Source organism: Botryllus schlosseri, chromosome 15 (genome assembly GCF_051294905.1).
Source record: "Botryllus schlosseri isolate E-star chromosome 15, Bs_hap1, whole genome shotgun sequence".
Taxonomy (NCBI): Eukaryota; Metazoa; Chordata; class Ascidiacea; order Stolidobranchia; family Styelidae; genus Botryllus; species Botryllus schlosseri.
Genome location: NC_137250.1, coordinates 15,359,391 through 15,376,395, shown reverse-complemented (window position 1 = coordinate 15,376,395; position 17,005 = coordinate 15,359,391). Strand labels below are relative to the sequence as shown.

The following is a 17,005-nucleotide window of genomic DNA, read 5'->3' as shown; positions in this document are numbered from 1 at the left end:
CTGAAAGCTCTCGTGGATGCACTTGTCCGAATAACTGTAACAATTCGGCCCATAGATGCATGACGACAGCCACAGTTATGAGTAATTTCCCAAACAAAGCAGCTGTTACCGGCTAACCGGACACATGTCCGGTCGTGACCGGCAAGGAGTCTGGGGATTTTAAGATGCACGTCTCCCCAGAAACGGGCCCCCGGCGGCGACTGAATCCGCCGGCGTGACGGTAGGCGTGGGCACACGCCGAGATCAGAGGTCAGATTGAATAGGTTGGGAATCCCCGCTGACAACGAAGAACCTCGCCCTTCTCTCCACCAACACCAAAACCCCGTTCATAACGAGATTCGCATTGGGCCAATAACTGGCCCAATTACTATGTAACCTTACAACAAGACACCAGTCCCAGCGTGAAGACGGAACTCGAAAGTCTCTGTGCACAATCGGTAGCACTGGCGAAACTGTCATACAAACCTCCTGACTTTTGACTGGCCTAGAAAAAATCGCCATCCCTGAAGGAGTCTTGACAGCCGTTTATGATCCATTTGCTTCCGAACTTGATAGCCTGCGGGGCCAACTCAGCGCCCCCCAATCCATGAAATACCAATGCGACATCGGACGTAAGGACCCATCGACTAAGCCTTTCGTTTCTGGCCCTTATAACCCGACGCGGGAGGGTCAGGCGAAGGCACTAAAGGAAGCAATAGATATAATACCTTATTTTGGTATTATTGAACAAGGTTTTGCCGAATGAAAATTGGCTATTTTTGTTGTTCATGAGAAAATAAATGAAAGACTACAAGACAAGGCGTGTCGCTTTCGATAGTAGCAAGACGGACGTCAGAGGTAAAACCCCATCCCAAGAAGTGTACATGATCGCTTACTACAGTCCGACGTGGGTAACTCCAGCGGCGAAAGACTATGATCCAAGCACTACAGCGCTGAAACATCTGCCACCCCTAACAAAACAATGGCGGATGAAAGCGAGGCTGGTGCAAGGAAGACGATCGAAATCGATGGCTAACAAAAAGGGGGAGTATAAAACTGTCAAACCAACTGATGCGACTTATGGGAAGCAACAGTTGCAAACTCTTCGCGCGTGAAACCAAACCTACGGAATGAAGAAAATCATTGGTGAAACACCAACAACGACGCGAGTGCATCCGGTCACCACTGCGAAGGCTCTGCAGAACACCACGGAAGACGGCAGGACCGACATCGGAACGGACTACCAAAACCCAGACCACAACCGCAAGGTAAGTACCGAAACAACTGTTTTGTATTCAACAGGAGACGACAAAGACGACTCGTCTTCGAAGAGTGTCGAACTAATGAATATTACCTTTGAGTCAACGATGGCTAACACATCGCCGCAGCCCGGGCAGAAAACCCGAAGTTTGGGAACACCCGCTCCTGAGTATTCCCGAATATCAAGAACCACCGTGGGGAAGACAACCACAGATTTCGTTGACCACAACTATACTCGATGGCTGCACGAACTGGTGATGATGGAAGGTGGATATAAGGTAAGTGGATTAAACTTGATCGATAGGATGATTATGGAAGGTGCGAAACTGATACCTACACTGAACCCGGTTGCTGTGATAATGATGGTAACCGGGTTGATAGCTCTGGTGATTGTGTTATGGGTAGGTTGTATAAGGTGTCGTCGACGTAGAACCTTAAGTCGTATGAGGAACACGAGGAGACGAAACGGAACAAGTCAATAGATGGCAATAAGAGTAATACGGAACACAACGGAGAATGACTAAATCTGAAGGTAAGAATGGGTGTTTAAGATTTAGATGTAAATACGGGATTTTCATAGTTTGTTATAGGGAAGTAATGAAGTGTAACGTTATAATTTTGGTAAATCGTTAAGAAAAATGGTGATAGGTATCATGCGTATAAAACAAATCCTTTGGCGCATCGTTTATGATGAGTCCCAAGCACTCCGTGTTTCACGTAATGGGCGTTAAAGGGAAAAACTGTGAGTCATGGTAAGATAGCTATGTAACGAAGCATAAATGAATGGCAGTGCATCGTTTATAATAGGTATCAAGTGAATTATTTTACGTAATGAGCGTAAACGGAAAAAAACTGAAACCTCGCAACTAGAAATCTGTTGAGTAATGAAATATCAATTCGAGAGAACAATAAAAAAAAAAAAAGTTGACGTGTAAAAGTACTTAGTCAATAAAGTGATCACCATGAACGGGTAATGTTGGTGTATAGTGCACTAGTTCCCCATTTTCTATCATGAAGTTGAAAAAATGGGCCATATATTGACCGATATGCAGGCTTATCATTTTTTAAAACCATGATGGGATTTGGTCATAGCCGTCGGCCTTGTGCGATTTCAGTTTGTGGATGGCTACTTCTACTTCGTATTTGGTCGTAGGTTCAAGCACAGTTGACTGGGATATCGATCTCACCTCTGACCTGGCCGACACAGGTTTTGTAATAGAAGAAGCAATATTTGGGCCTACGTTACAAAAATATTCATTGAAGTGATTCGCGATGGCCGCCGGGTCTGAAAGTTTGTTTCCGGTATCCGAATTCACAATTTCCGAAACAGACTTATGGCCTTGTTTTCGATGTAGGAGAGAGTTAAGTCAAGTCTTTTCGACACCTTCCTACCGTTTCATTCTATGACAATCTTGTGGTGCTCATGCAATAGCATGAATATCGGTAACACGATATTATGGGCTGCAAATTCCCTATCTGAATGTGAAAAACATACCGAATTATCGAATGACTTCATGTTATGCTAATATGCAGTAATCAGGGAGTCGGTATTAGTCGGATTAGGATTGATGGGAGAAAAGGAAACCATAAGCCTCAGTTAATGCGATATAATCGCATGTTGCACTTGAGTCACATCCATCAAATGAGCTTTCGACAATGCAAATCCCGATGTCTCAGGTCATTCCAGGAATTAACGTCACAATCCGACAAAGTGAAAGAGAAAGTTAATGAACATAAAATGTAACAGCAAATATATTGAGGAGATTTTAATACATGTAATATCGATATGCATGTACTGATGGACTATAGTAAAGTAATACAGTGTTACTATGTTTACGTCATTATCAAAGTAGTTTACGCGTACGCTAATTTTGGCTAGCCAAGACCAGTCAAAAGACTCTTCTGGCTTCGCCTTCTTCGCTTGAAATAGAGCGAGTGGTACTAAGAATATCACTTTATACGCTTTGGAACCTCCGTTACAAATTTTCTTATATTTAGTTATATGCGCCTGTGGTACGTACGGAAGATCGATTGACGGAAAATTGAACGACGGCGGTCCACTTAGTACACAGGACCGCACACTTTGGAAGAATATGATCTTATTATGCCCAACATTGATCTCATTGAGCGGTAGGTCCAAAGTAGGTCACAGACTCTTTATTAAATTGTAATACATTTGGCCGACCGACAGGAAAGATGACACGGACTGGTGGTATGAACATCGAAAACAGTTTGGAAACCCATTGACCTACCTTCTACAAGAACGCATATTGATCTTCCAAAAATGGCGAGTTAAATGTTGATAAGCCTTTATGTAAGTTTAAATGTAATGTAATTGTATGAGAATTGTGCGCCAGAACTCACGGTAAATGGTTTACATATACTCGAGGTTTATCACAGTCGTTTTCGTGGATTATATTGTCATTACAACAGAATAATATCTCACCTGGATGATAACACCAATAACTTCCCAGGGTTTGGTCATCGTAGCAGCATCCGCGCAGCTCACAAACATTCTTAGTTATCCCTGCCCAGCCGCAATCCGCCCTTTCGGAAGATTCCACGGAGCAAGTTCGAACAAAGGCGCCAGCCGTTTCCAGTTTTGTGATGTTATTGTTTTCTGCAAAACATAAAAGGGAGTTTTGATTGACCGAAAGGCGAAAATATTTATTGAACTGGGAAGGGAATAATTATTACTCAATCGGTAAGCGCGCGACGTTTCCTTAGAAGCTATTCAGCGGTAAATCATTGATTGCAATTGCAAATATTTGAAGTTGAAGAACTGATTGAAAGTGTGAAAGGCTAACGGACGCTCTTCATCGGTAATCTTCTTGTTCGCTAGCCGTTGCATATGCATTAGCACAGATTTCACTTTCAGTACTTGAGATCATTATCAACTTGACTAAGTACGGTTTTATTTATGTAAATTGATATCGACAATAAGATTATAGTTGAGTCAGAAGCGAAGAACGCATGTGAGGGACAAATATTTTACTTTCGGTGATGTCATATATTAATTTCTATTTGGCGAGATGTTTATTCCTTTCTAGTGACATGAGATATTCAATTTCCTTCTTCGCCTGGTTACGATTCCCAAAAAGGACCGTACTATTCATAGGCGTTTTATATTATTGGATAGAGGTAGGCCTACCTATCTGCTCGTTGAAAGCTTGTATACTGTATAGTGCAGGGGTGGGCAACATACGGCCCGCGGGCCGGATCCGGCCCGCGGACAGTTTTTCGTCTTACATGATGATGTGGCCCGCCGGCCCCAGTCTTACGAGATTCCCCACTACTTGCTCACATACATTTTAGTGATTGTATGTTTTTATACACATGTATGCACAGCGAGCGAGGGTGGAGCTTACGCGTAAGTTCGTCGAAGTGAGAAGACTTGCATTATCGGCATTTACGATGTACTGAACCCTAATGTCATTTGTGGTAATGATGGTGTTTGTCGACGACAATGGTCATTTACACCAGGCCGATATTTCTTATAATTGATTTCGTAACCGTCGACGTGTAGCACGGCGCACACTTATAGGCTGTTGTAAGACACCGATTATGCCAGGTGTCGCCAACTGAAAACGGGTCGCGGGCCAATTTAAAATTTCGAGGCCGCGGCCCGCATGAATTCAATATCGAGATAGACAGGCCGCACGGGTTAACAACCACGCTATCTCGTCACCTACTTAATCCTAATGCATTGATATCTTGGTAAATTTGGGGTACCGGGCTTATTGAACGGCTGGAAATCTTGATGAAGGATTGCACCGTGTGTTGATTGATCAGAGAGAAGCAGACATGGTGGTACCTGTATGACAGGGGTGGTACCTGTATGACAGGGGTGGCCAACCTGCGGCCGTAGAAGCAAATTTGTGCGGCCGTGGACACGTAATTCAATTAGTAGGTGTTGGCGGCCGTCGACGTGGAATTTGAATTTACGAATTGACTCCCGATTTCTTGAAAGATTTTAATTATTCTTGAAAGTTTCTTCGCGCAGCGCGAGATTCAATGCGACTTTATTTTTCGATTTTAATATAGTTGCGCACTTTGCAATCAGAGCCCCACAGTACAGTTGCGAACAGATGCGGCACATATAGAAATACCAACTCGGAATCGTGTTCTCCTCACTATACCGACAATCCTGACGGGAGGTCAAGACATGCAAAGAGCAGCATGCAACAAAGTGACTAATAATAATTGGCCTGCCCTGTCCGACCTTCCACCAACTCTACCGGTGAATCTGATCACATGGGATGAGAAATAATATGTAGAACTACTAATTTTCATGACGAAATTCACGAATGAATCTGAAAAAATTTTCGCGCTTGGCGCGATTATGAACAGGCTACATTATTTAATAGATTAGTACGGAGTTCGCCGGAAATGGACATAGACACTTTAACATGAGTATTTGGCGTCCTGCTAGTTCATTACGACTATTCCCTGGAATGCGGCCGTAGGCTACATGAGTAGTCGAAATGGGGCCTTGACTGGCAAAAAGATTGGCCACCCCTGCTGTATGAGAGTGCTGTTCTCAAATCCACATTGTCTTCGTCATTATTGGCGAGAAATGGCTTTGAAGTTGCATTGCTGTCGTTAAAATACATTCATTAAATACGATTTCTTCCTTGTATACGTGGATAAATGGGCGAATAATGTATCGATTCAGCAATCCGGCCCGCCACGTACTTAATTCTCCTATATCCGGCCCGCCGACTTGGAGAAGTTGCCCGCCCCTGGTATAGTGTATAGTCCCGTTTACATTACAACGTAAGCTTCTGTAGGACCCCAACCAGACATAAGGATCCGTCTCTATGTACGGTCGAGCTTAAATTGGAGATATCTAGTCACGGTGAAGACACCCGAACACCAATGTGTTTCAGCAGTTATACGTATCGATTTAGGATACCGCTGTAAAGTTTTGTAAAGCCCATCGCACCATAGCATAATAGGCGATGATACCATAGTCCCTCACTCACACAACATACTCACATAGTCGTGAAGTTGTGTGTACGATAAAACGGGATTTACGCATTTATATATTTATATCGTATAGTTTGGAATATAGTACACGTCAAGTCTCCTAAAACGCACAAGTCTACACCTCATCGAGACAAACATGCATTCTTTAATGATAATAATGAAGTGATATGTAAAACGAAATGTCGTATTTATTATTATAATTGGGTCATAGGTAGTTCAACCGCGCTAAACAGTGAAAGTATTTTACGAGGATCTATTACTAAAACAAGGCTATATTCCAAACTAGTTCTGGTTTAACGCCGAGCATGCAATTCCCGAAATTCCTCGCACATATACGCATATGTTGAGGGCGCGCAATTCTCAAAGCGGATAACACGGTTTGCATTCAACGCTCTGCTTGTCTTATGAAGGGATGAAACAGCGATGCATGCTGCATTTGGCCATTATTCCGAGCATTTACGCGTTTAAAGTTTATCGATATGAAATCAGGCCTTGGGGCGTAGTAATTAGTTCAAGGTTAGGCTATTTATCGGTTAGAGAAATTGTCATTGCTTATACAACGCAGTAATGCACTCAGCCGGCCGAGGTGGCTGTTAGATTGAAAGACCGCCCACGGTCGCTTCGACATCCACAAGTATGTAGGCTATTTCATCGCGTGGTGTCCTGTGTATCGTAAGGTAAATTTTGTGTCGTGATTGGATGAAAATAATCGAACCGCCACTATGATTACGATTTGAAATGCTTGTTTAAAACCATAAATCTTTTCTGAATGTTTTGACGGGGAACTGGCACGCCATATATGTCGAAGTTTCCTGGAGCTAGAGACAAATAAGTTATGAAAAGTGGGAGCAGAATGTCAATTGATGCCTTCAGAATTTGCGATGCTGGATTATTATTAATCTCGTTATCACTTTTTATTTATTCATTATCTTACTAGGTATTGATAATAATACTTTTCGGCAGTCGTAAAACTTGACTTATTTCTCTAACTGAAAATCCACTGCTAATTAACCATTGTACACTATCGCTCGTGCTACAAACGTCGGAAATACACAGTGGTCGTTACGCCAGTCTGGACAGTCGAATCGGCAATTGTCTATCAACGTTAAAATTTACGAAAGTATGTTTAGTATGGAAACGGATGTATTCTGGTTATGTACTGAATGTACCGCGACACATAAGTCGCGATTGATGGGTGCGGAGCACTTATTTAAGCCATTATAAATGACAGTCGTAAGTAAAGGCACATTTCGGACCACAAAGGTTGACAGACAGCAATTTCCAGCTATATGTAGGCTACTTTTGTTTATATTGTTATACATAGGGAAGTGTTACTTGCTACCATCCGTTCTCCAAATTATGATATTGCATAACATGGTATGAAACGGATTTGCAATTCTGCACAGCAAATGTAACTCCATGATATAGTCCATGTGATAAGTTTACGTGATTGAAACATGCAACGGAAAACTGAGAATGTCCCTCAGTCGGTAAGGTTGCGTGTGTATTCAATCAATGACTGTTGTTCCTATACAATATTCCCATTCCATGACCTTAACCCGATCGAAACGGCCGGCCTCAAGTCCAAATTTCAATGCATTTAGTAAAATGTTCATAAAATCCGAACCACGGGAGTTGAACCGACACCCAATATATCGCTGTAATCGTGAAACAGCCGCCTAACCAACTGAGCTACTCTCAAAGCGAGAGAGAAACAGGTGATGCCCCTATACCAAGAAGTGTTCTCAACTTTTAGAAAATAAAAGAGAATTTGATTTTTGAATTTGCGACTACGTCATACAAAGACCTGCTCGGGATAGAATCATCGCCTGACTGATTTCGCAAGGATATCAGGATTCTAAAATGACCTGAGTGAGGTTCTTACGATAATACAATCGAGAGTAACGACCGCTGATATAGCGATGGCTACAGTTGGATATAGCGCGATTGATGCCAGGCGTCTCGCATTCGGCGCACATACACGCGCCGTGAGTTATTCTAGTATCGACGACGTTCAATGATTCATTTCACCGCGCCGGTGTATATATTAGCTTTGTACGAGTTACTAAGTACTAGATAGTGCTTTGTCGAAACACACCTTGCTCTTGTATAACAACTAGAACTGAATATATAGTGGTTGGATTGACAGGTAGTCATACCTGCAATATAAAATACAGTGTTTCACTGATATTTTACTGGGCATTTGAAAAAAGATTAGGTCATATTATGCAAGCCTTTTATCGATAATCGTGATGTACACAATCGCTTTGAGACAAGGGCTGTCTATTGAACAAATAGGCATTTTGAAAACCCAGTGTTCACGACATGCGCACCGCAGCAATCAGCTTCGAAGTGCACAACTCGACCGCTGACTCTACACACCTATTTTATTCGCTAATTTGACAATGGACATTGGACATTCAGCCATATTTTGCTTTTGTTCTCTACCATGGGCCAGATCTGAAACATTTTCACCAGAAGTGAAGCCATTTACGGACATAACTTTGCTGTCATATCGATTGCGCGTTGGAGATCTTGTAGCTCGTTGCACATTATCATGCTGGTAATGCTGTATTAGTATAAAAAGCAGCAATCGATATGCATAATCTGCAACAGCGAATCTGCGCTAATCACAACAGCAAATATATTACCGCGTGTTATTGTTTGGGTAATAACATAGTATCGCGGACGTTCAAATGATTCATTTCACAACGTCGGTATATGTAATCGCTTGTCTATCCTTTGTACGAGTTAGTGCCATGTGTTGAAACTAACATTGCTGTTGTACAACACGCGCATCGCAGCAATCAGTTTCGAAGTGCGTTCGTGACCGCAGACTCTACATACCTCGATCCGCTAAATTGGAAATCGACATTCAACCATATTTTTGTAAAAGAATTTATTGCATGGCGCAATATATCATGAAATAATGCACCACGTGTGTAATGCAATAGCAAATCGAAATAATAACAAACCAGCACATCTAGCACCAACACATGGAAAAACGTAAGAAACCATTATAGCATTGGCAACTGAAGTTATTGCAATTATATTCGTTGCCCACACTGCAATGATTATAGGTCAACTGCTTTGACAGAGTTACGCCGAATTTTCTTGCCTCTCTCGTGAATCATGGACGAATAAAATACTTTGAATCAAGAAAGTGCTTTGATTAGATGGAACCGGGATTTGATGCCTGGCTTTGCTGGTCGTCAAATTTTCATAAATGACCTGCGCGTTGTGGACGGAAATCTCGAGCAGACACGAAAATACCTTTCAATACCAGAATCGCGACCGGAGAATTGATGTGCCAGTGCATTTCTTTTTATTCGCTACTACGGGAAATACGTGAAACATTTCCACCAGAAGTGAAGCCATTTACGGACATAAATTTGCTGTCATATCAATAGCGGAGATCTTGTAGCTCGCTGAAGAACATCATGGCAGTATTGGTGTATTAGTATGAATAGCAAAAATATTCAATATGCGTAATCTTCAACAGCAACAGAAAATACATTGCTAAAACCCGCGCATGTTATTTCGTAACATAATTTTACTTCCAGTTCGAAGAATCTTCTGTGCGACTAATTTTTGATTATAAGTATTCCAATAGATGGGCAATGGGCATAACCAGCACATGTTAGGAGAAAAGATCTGCAAATGAATTTGATGTCTCGGAGATGCGCTGATTTAGGTCACGGGCGCTGGTTTATCTCACGCGCGCACATTCACGCGAACGTCGTGGCGAATTGTATTTTGCGCAAAACGTTTTTATGTATTCAATCTGCATTTTGAACAGGCTATTCGATAGTATAAGATGTTATTTATGGCTCGACGTATGCGTATTGATAATAGCTATCCATCTGTTATAGTTGTAATTGTCTACGACCAGAACAACCCAGGAAATTTTGGATTAAGTAAAGCGTGTTCGTGAAAATACGCTCAGTAATCATTAATGAGTGTGCCGTTTCGATCGGGTTAACTATATTATGGGAAGTGTTTAAACGATGCAAGTCTTCGTTATCGCGTATATACATCATATCTTTACAAATTATCTGGCGCCTGGAAAGTCTAATGTATCATTTTCCGTGAAACGATTCGGATTTGCAATTCCCCTTACCAGGTACGGGGTGTATTCTAGCGCCGCGATTGAAAAATACCTCATGAGAGAAAAAATTCTGAACTTAAGTAATCATTTCTGGTGTCAAATATGAAGTGACCGCATACTCTGACATTTTCTCGTTATTTCCTAATTATATAGCCTTTCCAATTTGACACTTCTATAGTACATGGAATGTAAGTGATTTAGTTGTACCTTTCGACACCTACACTGCAGCTACCCGATTCGCAGCGGAACATATTGCGTTCTTTTTCTCATTGCATTGTTGCATTACGTGTGGAACTGTGAATCGACAGACAATACGGGTTCAATTCATCAACCTAAAATCTACATCTTGAAATAACAAGTAGTGGTGATTTGACGTGATCTGGATACAAACATGACGATAGAAAACAACGTTATAACGAAGGAGGCGACTTAACCTTGATATCCTTTGCACGAAGATGAGACAGTCCTCTATAGGGGAGATGCGCGCGATTTGATGTGGTGATTTGGTGCATAATTTATGTTATAATTCATACTTTTATAATTTAAGTTGGATTATGTCATGCTACTATGGTTAAAAGGATTCTCAAAAGCTGGTGTAATACTGCAAGGTGGCAGCCCGGCAAATCATTGTCCGGACTAAGTTTAAATTAAAGGGAAGGAGGAAATTGGTGTGCCCACTTTCCAGAGACTGCTCAGAGTGCTCACCTTACTTCCAAACGTCTCTTGAACATTGGAAAGCTATCTGATCAGCTGATTGATCAAATTTTCTCTCGAAATATATGAAACGCGAGAAGCCTGCAGGTACATTTGTAGGAACTCGTTTCCTACTGAGTAGTTAACTAACTACGTAACTCTCATTTCGATACTGAGAACGCCAGACAAGTACAGTTACACTCAATCTGTAATCACAACAACAATAATATGAACATGCTCTCTGACTGGCACCTTTTGAGCGTGCAAGTCAGAGTGGTACGAATGTATCAGAATGTTAATATTCGAACGGTAACGCGTCAGGAATAAGCGTAATACATTTGTGAGTCACGATCGCTTGGGTATAGTTTGTAGGTGTATTATGTGCAGCTACACCACCCTCCACCAGATCGTGACTAGCCTTTTCATGCTCGGAATCGAGGGGGCACGTTAATCATTCTTCCGAAGCGAGTCTTCATCTGCTTGTTGCGCGTATACGTCGTGTCATCCTGTTCACGTTGGGAGCTTTCGGGTGATCGTTGCTCATGATCTGGAGATGGTATCGAACGATCACGCAAGGGCGGTCTACCTCTTGTAGGTGGTTGCGCCGCCACGAATGGATGCTCTTTGTCAATGTAGGCTGGCTTGAGTCTGTCCGCCGAAACAAGTTCTTCGCGCAAGCCAATCCTCAGTCTGAAGACCTTCTCTCCTGGGGAGATTACCTCGTATGGTCCGTCATACGGTCTTGTCAGCGGGTGCCCATGTGCGCCTCTTCGCACGAAAACGAATTTACTGTTTGATAAGTCCGAAGTCACATGAGCTGATGTGTTTCCATGAGACGAGGTAGGGGTTGGGCGCAAACTTCCGGCAGTTTCTCGGAGGCGGTTAAGCAGTGGATTGTAGTTTGTAACGGTCTCAGGCGTGGCCATGAAATCTGCTGGCACTGCTATTGTCTCACCGTACACAAGCTCCGCCGAAGTTGACCCTAGGTCCGCTTTTGGCGTGGTTCGAAGTCCAAGTAAAACCCACGGTAGCTCGTCTACCCAGCCTGGATGCGTGCATCGAGCACGCAAGGCAGCCTTCATAGAACGGTGGAAGCGTTCCACCAGTCCGTTGGCTTGGGGATGATACGAAGTGGTCCTGTGAAGTTTGGTGCCAAGAAGTTCACAAACTGCGTCCCATAGTCTGGAAGTGAACTGAGGCCCTCGGTCAGATGACATATCTGCCGGAACGCCAAATCTCGCCACCCAATTATACAGCAGTGCGCGGGCACATCCGGCGGCGGAAATGTCGGAAATCGGTATGGCTTCGGGCCACCTGGTGAACCTATCGACAATTGTAAGGAGATACGTGTATCCCCGCGAGTGAGGCAAGGGGCCTACGAGGTCGATGTTCAGATGACTGAAACGCCTTTCTGGAACACGAAACGTTTCAAGAGCAGTTTTCGTGTGTTGGGTGACCTTTGACTGTTGGCAGGCGATGCAAGACCTGCTCCACTGGTTCACGTCTTTTGCAAGACCCTTCCACACATACTTGGCGCTTACCAAATTCTTGGTGGTCCTAATGCCCGGATGGGACAAGGTGTGTACAGCGTCGAAAACCCGTCGTCGCCAAGATGGTGGAACCACCGGCCTCGGTGTCCCAGTGCTGACGTCACAAAGCAAGGTGGACCGCCCACCGTCAAATGGAATCCTCTGTAACTCAAGGCTGGTATCGCGTAGATCAAGGTCCGTTTGTTCTCGTGCCATCGCTTGGAAATCAAGGCCGTCGTCGATAGCGTTGACGGTGGCACGCGACAGTGTGTCCGCTACCGAGTTGCTTTTCCCAGAAACGTGCCGTATATCAGTCGTGTACTCACTGATTGCGGCCAATTGTCTGGATTGCCTGACCGACCACGGTACGGATTTCTTCGCCATAGCAAAAGTCAACGGTTTATGGTCGGTGTAGACGGTGAAGTGACGTCCTTCCAGAAAGTAGCGGAATTTTCTGATGCTCAGATGAATCGCCAGCAGTTCCCTATCAAAAGCACTGTACTTTCTTTCAGCATTATTCAGTTGACGGCTGAAGAAGGCTAACGGCTTCCAAACACTCCCCAACTTCTGTTGGAGGACGCCTCCAACAGCCACATCCGACGCGTCTACTGTTAAGGCGGTTGGCGCGTCTGTTTTAGGATGCACCAAGAGCGTGGCCTTGGCTAAAGCAGCCTTAGTAGCGTTGAAAGCCGTGGTCATGTCTGTTGACCACTGGACAGTTTGAGTCTTGGATTTACGACCTGCGGTTGCTCTGTATAGAGGCTGCATAATTTCCGCAGCACTCGGTAGAAATCTGTGGTAAAAGTTCACCATTCCATTGAATTCCATAAGTTGCTTGACCGTCCGAGGCGCAGGAAAATTGCGGATTACCTCCACCTTCTCAGGAAGAGGCTTGATGCCGCTGGCTGAAACTCGATGGCCGAGGAAATCGAGCGTGGACCGGCCAAATTGACATTTGGTGGGGTTTATCACAAGCCCGTGTTCACGAAAACGGGAGAATAATGTCCGTAAGTCTGCTAAGTGCTGTTCTTGGTCTTGGCTCGCAATTAAGACGTCGTCAAGATAAACAAACACGTTTTGAAGCCCTTGACAGACAGAATCCATCAAGCGTTGGAATGTTTGTGCCGCGTTTTTCAAACCGAACGGCATTCGTAGAAATTCAAAGAGTCCGAAAGGCGTGGTGATTGCAGTCTTCGCCACGTCCTGTGGCCTGACGGGGATTTGAAAATATCCCTTCACAAGGTCGACTTTTGAAAACACCGATTTTCCATCCAAGTTGTGTGAGAAATCTTGAATGTTAGGGACCGGGTAACGATCCGGTGTCGTGGCATCGTTCAAGCGCCTGTAATCGCCGCAGGGGCGGCTTTCGCCATTGGCTTTTGGAACAACATGCAGAGGAGACGCCCACTGGCTGCTGGACCTGCATATAATCCCCAGTCTTTCCATGTTGTCAAACTCATCTTTCGCGGCTTTGAGACGGTCAGGGCGCAATCTGCGTGGGCGCGAAAAGACGGGTTGGCCGGTCGTTACGATGTGGTGTTCCACACCGTGTTTCGGCTGTTGTAGTTCAAAAGACGGTTTGGTAATCTCGCTGAATTCATCGAGAAGCTTCGAGTATACCGTATGTGGATGCTTTTCGACTACATGGAGTTGCATGTGACGAGACCATGACAGGTGGCCTACGACAGCTGTACGGCATGTAGAAGCTTCAAGGAGCCGTCGCCCACCTATGTCAACTAGGAGGCTATGCCGCAAAAGGAAATCTGCTCCGAGAATGGGACGAGAAACGTCCGCGAGGACAAACCGGCACTCGTACGTTTTGGTACCGATGTGCAGTATTTCCGTTCTGTATCCATAAGTCTTGATCTCTGAGCCATTTGCTGCTACCAGAAGGGGACCGGTATTGCGAGAGAGGCGATCAGAGCGTAGAGCGGGAAGGATGCTAACCTGGGCTCCTGTGTCTACCAGGAACCCGCGGCCGGATTTGGCATCGTTGATGATCAAGAGGCAGCTACGAATTCCACCAACCGCGTCAGCCTCTAACCGCGATCGGCGTCGTCGTTTCCCTGTCGGGTCTTTCTGCGACGGGCGTAGCGCACCGTGTGCGGTGCCGAAGATTCACTTTTCTGCTTAGACACCAACTGGGCAAATGTGCACCCTTGTTTGCAGTTCGTAGCCTTCATACCGAAAGTTTTGTGGTAGTGACAAATGAAAACTCCGGTTGCGCTGTCTACTTCTGCCTGTGGGGCGATATCCTGCGCGTCATGGCGTAGGGCGCTCACGTTGACTGTCTGAGTTGCGAAAAACACTCTATCCGCAACTTCGGCCAGTTTTTCAACATCTGTTTCTGCGGATGTGGCCAGCGCTGTTCGCACTGCAGCAGGTAGCTGGGCCAACCAGAACGCTCGCAGTAATGTCTCTTGACTGCCACCTAGCGCACGCATGTGTCTCAACAAACCAGACGGCTTTCTGTCTCCTAAGCCGGCTATGTTAAGAAGTTCAGAGTCCTTAACTTCTTGTGGCTTGCCATATACTTTGATTAGCGCGCTTTTGATAGCAGGGTACTTTTCTGTTGCTGGCGGTTCAGTAAGCAGAGAGGAAATTTCGCTAGCAGTGGCGTTATCCAACACCGAAACCACATGGTTAAATTTCGTATCATCTCGAGTGATGCTTGCAGCCTCGAACTGAGCTTCAGCTCTAGCGAACCACAAAGTAGGGTTGTCAGTCCAGAGTGACGGAAGTTTAACGCTTACCGCATTAGCTGACGAAGGGATGACGAGTTTCTTCAGTGCGTCGGTCAATCCTTGCATAGCGGCGGTATCCATGTTGGAAAGCGTCCGTATAATCCTGGCTGTGCACAATACTTGCGGTCTTCTGGAGTCTTCCAGGTAGTTCGGGGTCACCAATGTAGGAACTCGTTTCCTACTGAGTAGTTAACTAACTACGTAACTCTCATTTCGATACTGAGAACGCCAGACAAGTACAGTTACACTCAATCTGTAATCACAACAACAATAATATGAACATGCTCTCTGACTGGCACCTTTTGAGCGTGCAAGTCAGAGTGGTACGAATGTATCAGAATGTTAATATTCGAACGGTAACGCGTCAGGAATAAGCGTAATACATTTGTGAGTCACGATCGCTTGGGTATAGTTTGTAGGTGTATTATGTGCAGCTACACATTAGTATAAACTAAATGTGACCTCCTTGCTACCTTTCTAACGAAACGAAGCTGCATTCTCCAGCACGTGTTTATAGTAAGACTATTAAGTAAGCTTGAAAAAGTAGAATAAGGAGAATTACGTTGATGTTGTTGTTGTTGCATTGCTGTTTTACATTCGTAGGAAGTGAACCCGAAGTGTGGATTTGGTAGCAAGGTGGTTGCGCCAACTATCCCACCACAAAGTGTTATTATCGATATATTATTATATCCACTTAAGCACATTTCCTTTTAGTTGTCATTTCAATTTTTGTAGTAGTGAAGCAAAGGCGCCAAAGAGAAAAGGTGGGGAACCAGAACCGTTGATCTACGCAATGACGTCATAATGTAACAAAATCAGGTGGGCGCGGCTATTGCCAAGGACCGATGATGTTTCTTTTCCTTCATCAATATTTATATAACGGAAGTGCGCCAATTAAGAGATGATATAACTCAGGTCATCATGTTATTGACGAACACTAATCTAATGTTTCACCATATTGTCGCTTTATCTTTCTCCAGTAAATTACGCAAGCCCTGGCGGAAAAGCCAGACATGTTGCTGGCAGTGTGATGATGATGATGCGTAACGATTTGTTTTGATGATACGTCATCGGGCGGGTACCACGACACTTCGTCATCGTTACGAAAGGCAGAAACCGATTTTAATCACTGACAACCGCCTACGTCGCAGGTGCGGTCGGACCGACACTCAATTCCAACCTCCGATTTGTTTACGGTATCGCATATTCCTTCCCACGGACTTGTGGCAATCTTGCCATCCAGCCAAAATTATGCACAAGACAACTTATAGGTTACGGTGATTTTTCAAATATAGCATCCGTCCGACCAATTTTGATACGCGAACATGATGATTTGAGCACTGTTTTACGCTAGAAAGAATATAATATTCTAACTCTTACGTATCACACATGAACGATACGTTTCTAATCAAACGTGACAATATTATATAATCAGGCCAGGAACACACGACATCATGTTTGAATAGATTTGATTCGTCTTGCGGCAAACGTATTACTCGTTCGCGTGTAAATGCGTTATTACAAAGTCAATCAGCATAATCGTTACACATTGCGGGCTGAAGTTCACAGCAATTACGCTGTTCGCGGTAGATGACGTGGATTCTACAAGTAGGAAGAGCCAAAAGAGAGTAAAAATAGTCACGATAGTCGATTGTACATAAAAGCCACGCGTCACACACGCCGATTGCTGCTGCCAATGCATT

The 17,005-nt window shown here is 44.2% G+C and overlaps 1 protein-coding gene and 1 long non-coding RNA gene across 2 annotated transcripts in view; both read right to left on the bottom strand.

The window, feature by feature from the left end:
- Nucleotides 1-17,005, bottom strand: part of LOC145457865 (uncharacterized) — a 37,938-nt gene that overhangs the window by 18,026 nt on the left and 2,907 nt on the right. The window contains exon 3 of the mRNA XM_080336156.1: nucleotides 3,686-3,859. Coding sequence (XP_080192282.1) covers nucleotides 3,686-3,859 — 174 coding nt within the window. The remainder of the gene's footprint in view (nucleotides 1-3,685; nucleotides 3,860-17,005) is intronic.
- On the bottom strand, nucleotides 10,793-17,001 carry LOC145457866 (uncharacterized). The gene is made up of 2 exons (XR_013920991.1): nucleotides 15,755-17,001; nucleotides 10,793-11,152 (listed from the first exon to the last, which is right to left on the bottom strand). It is a non-coding gene; the product is annotated as an uncharacterized LOC145457866 (long non-coding RNA).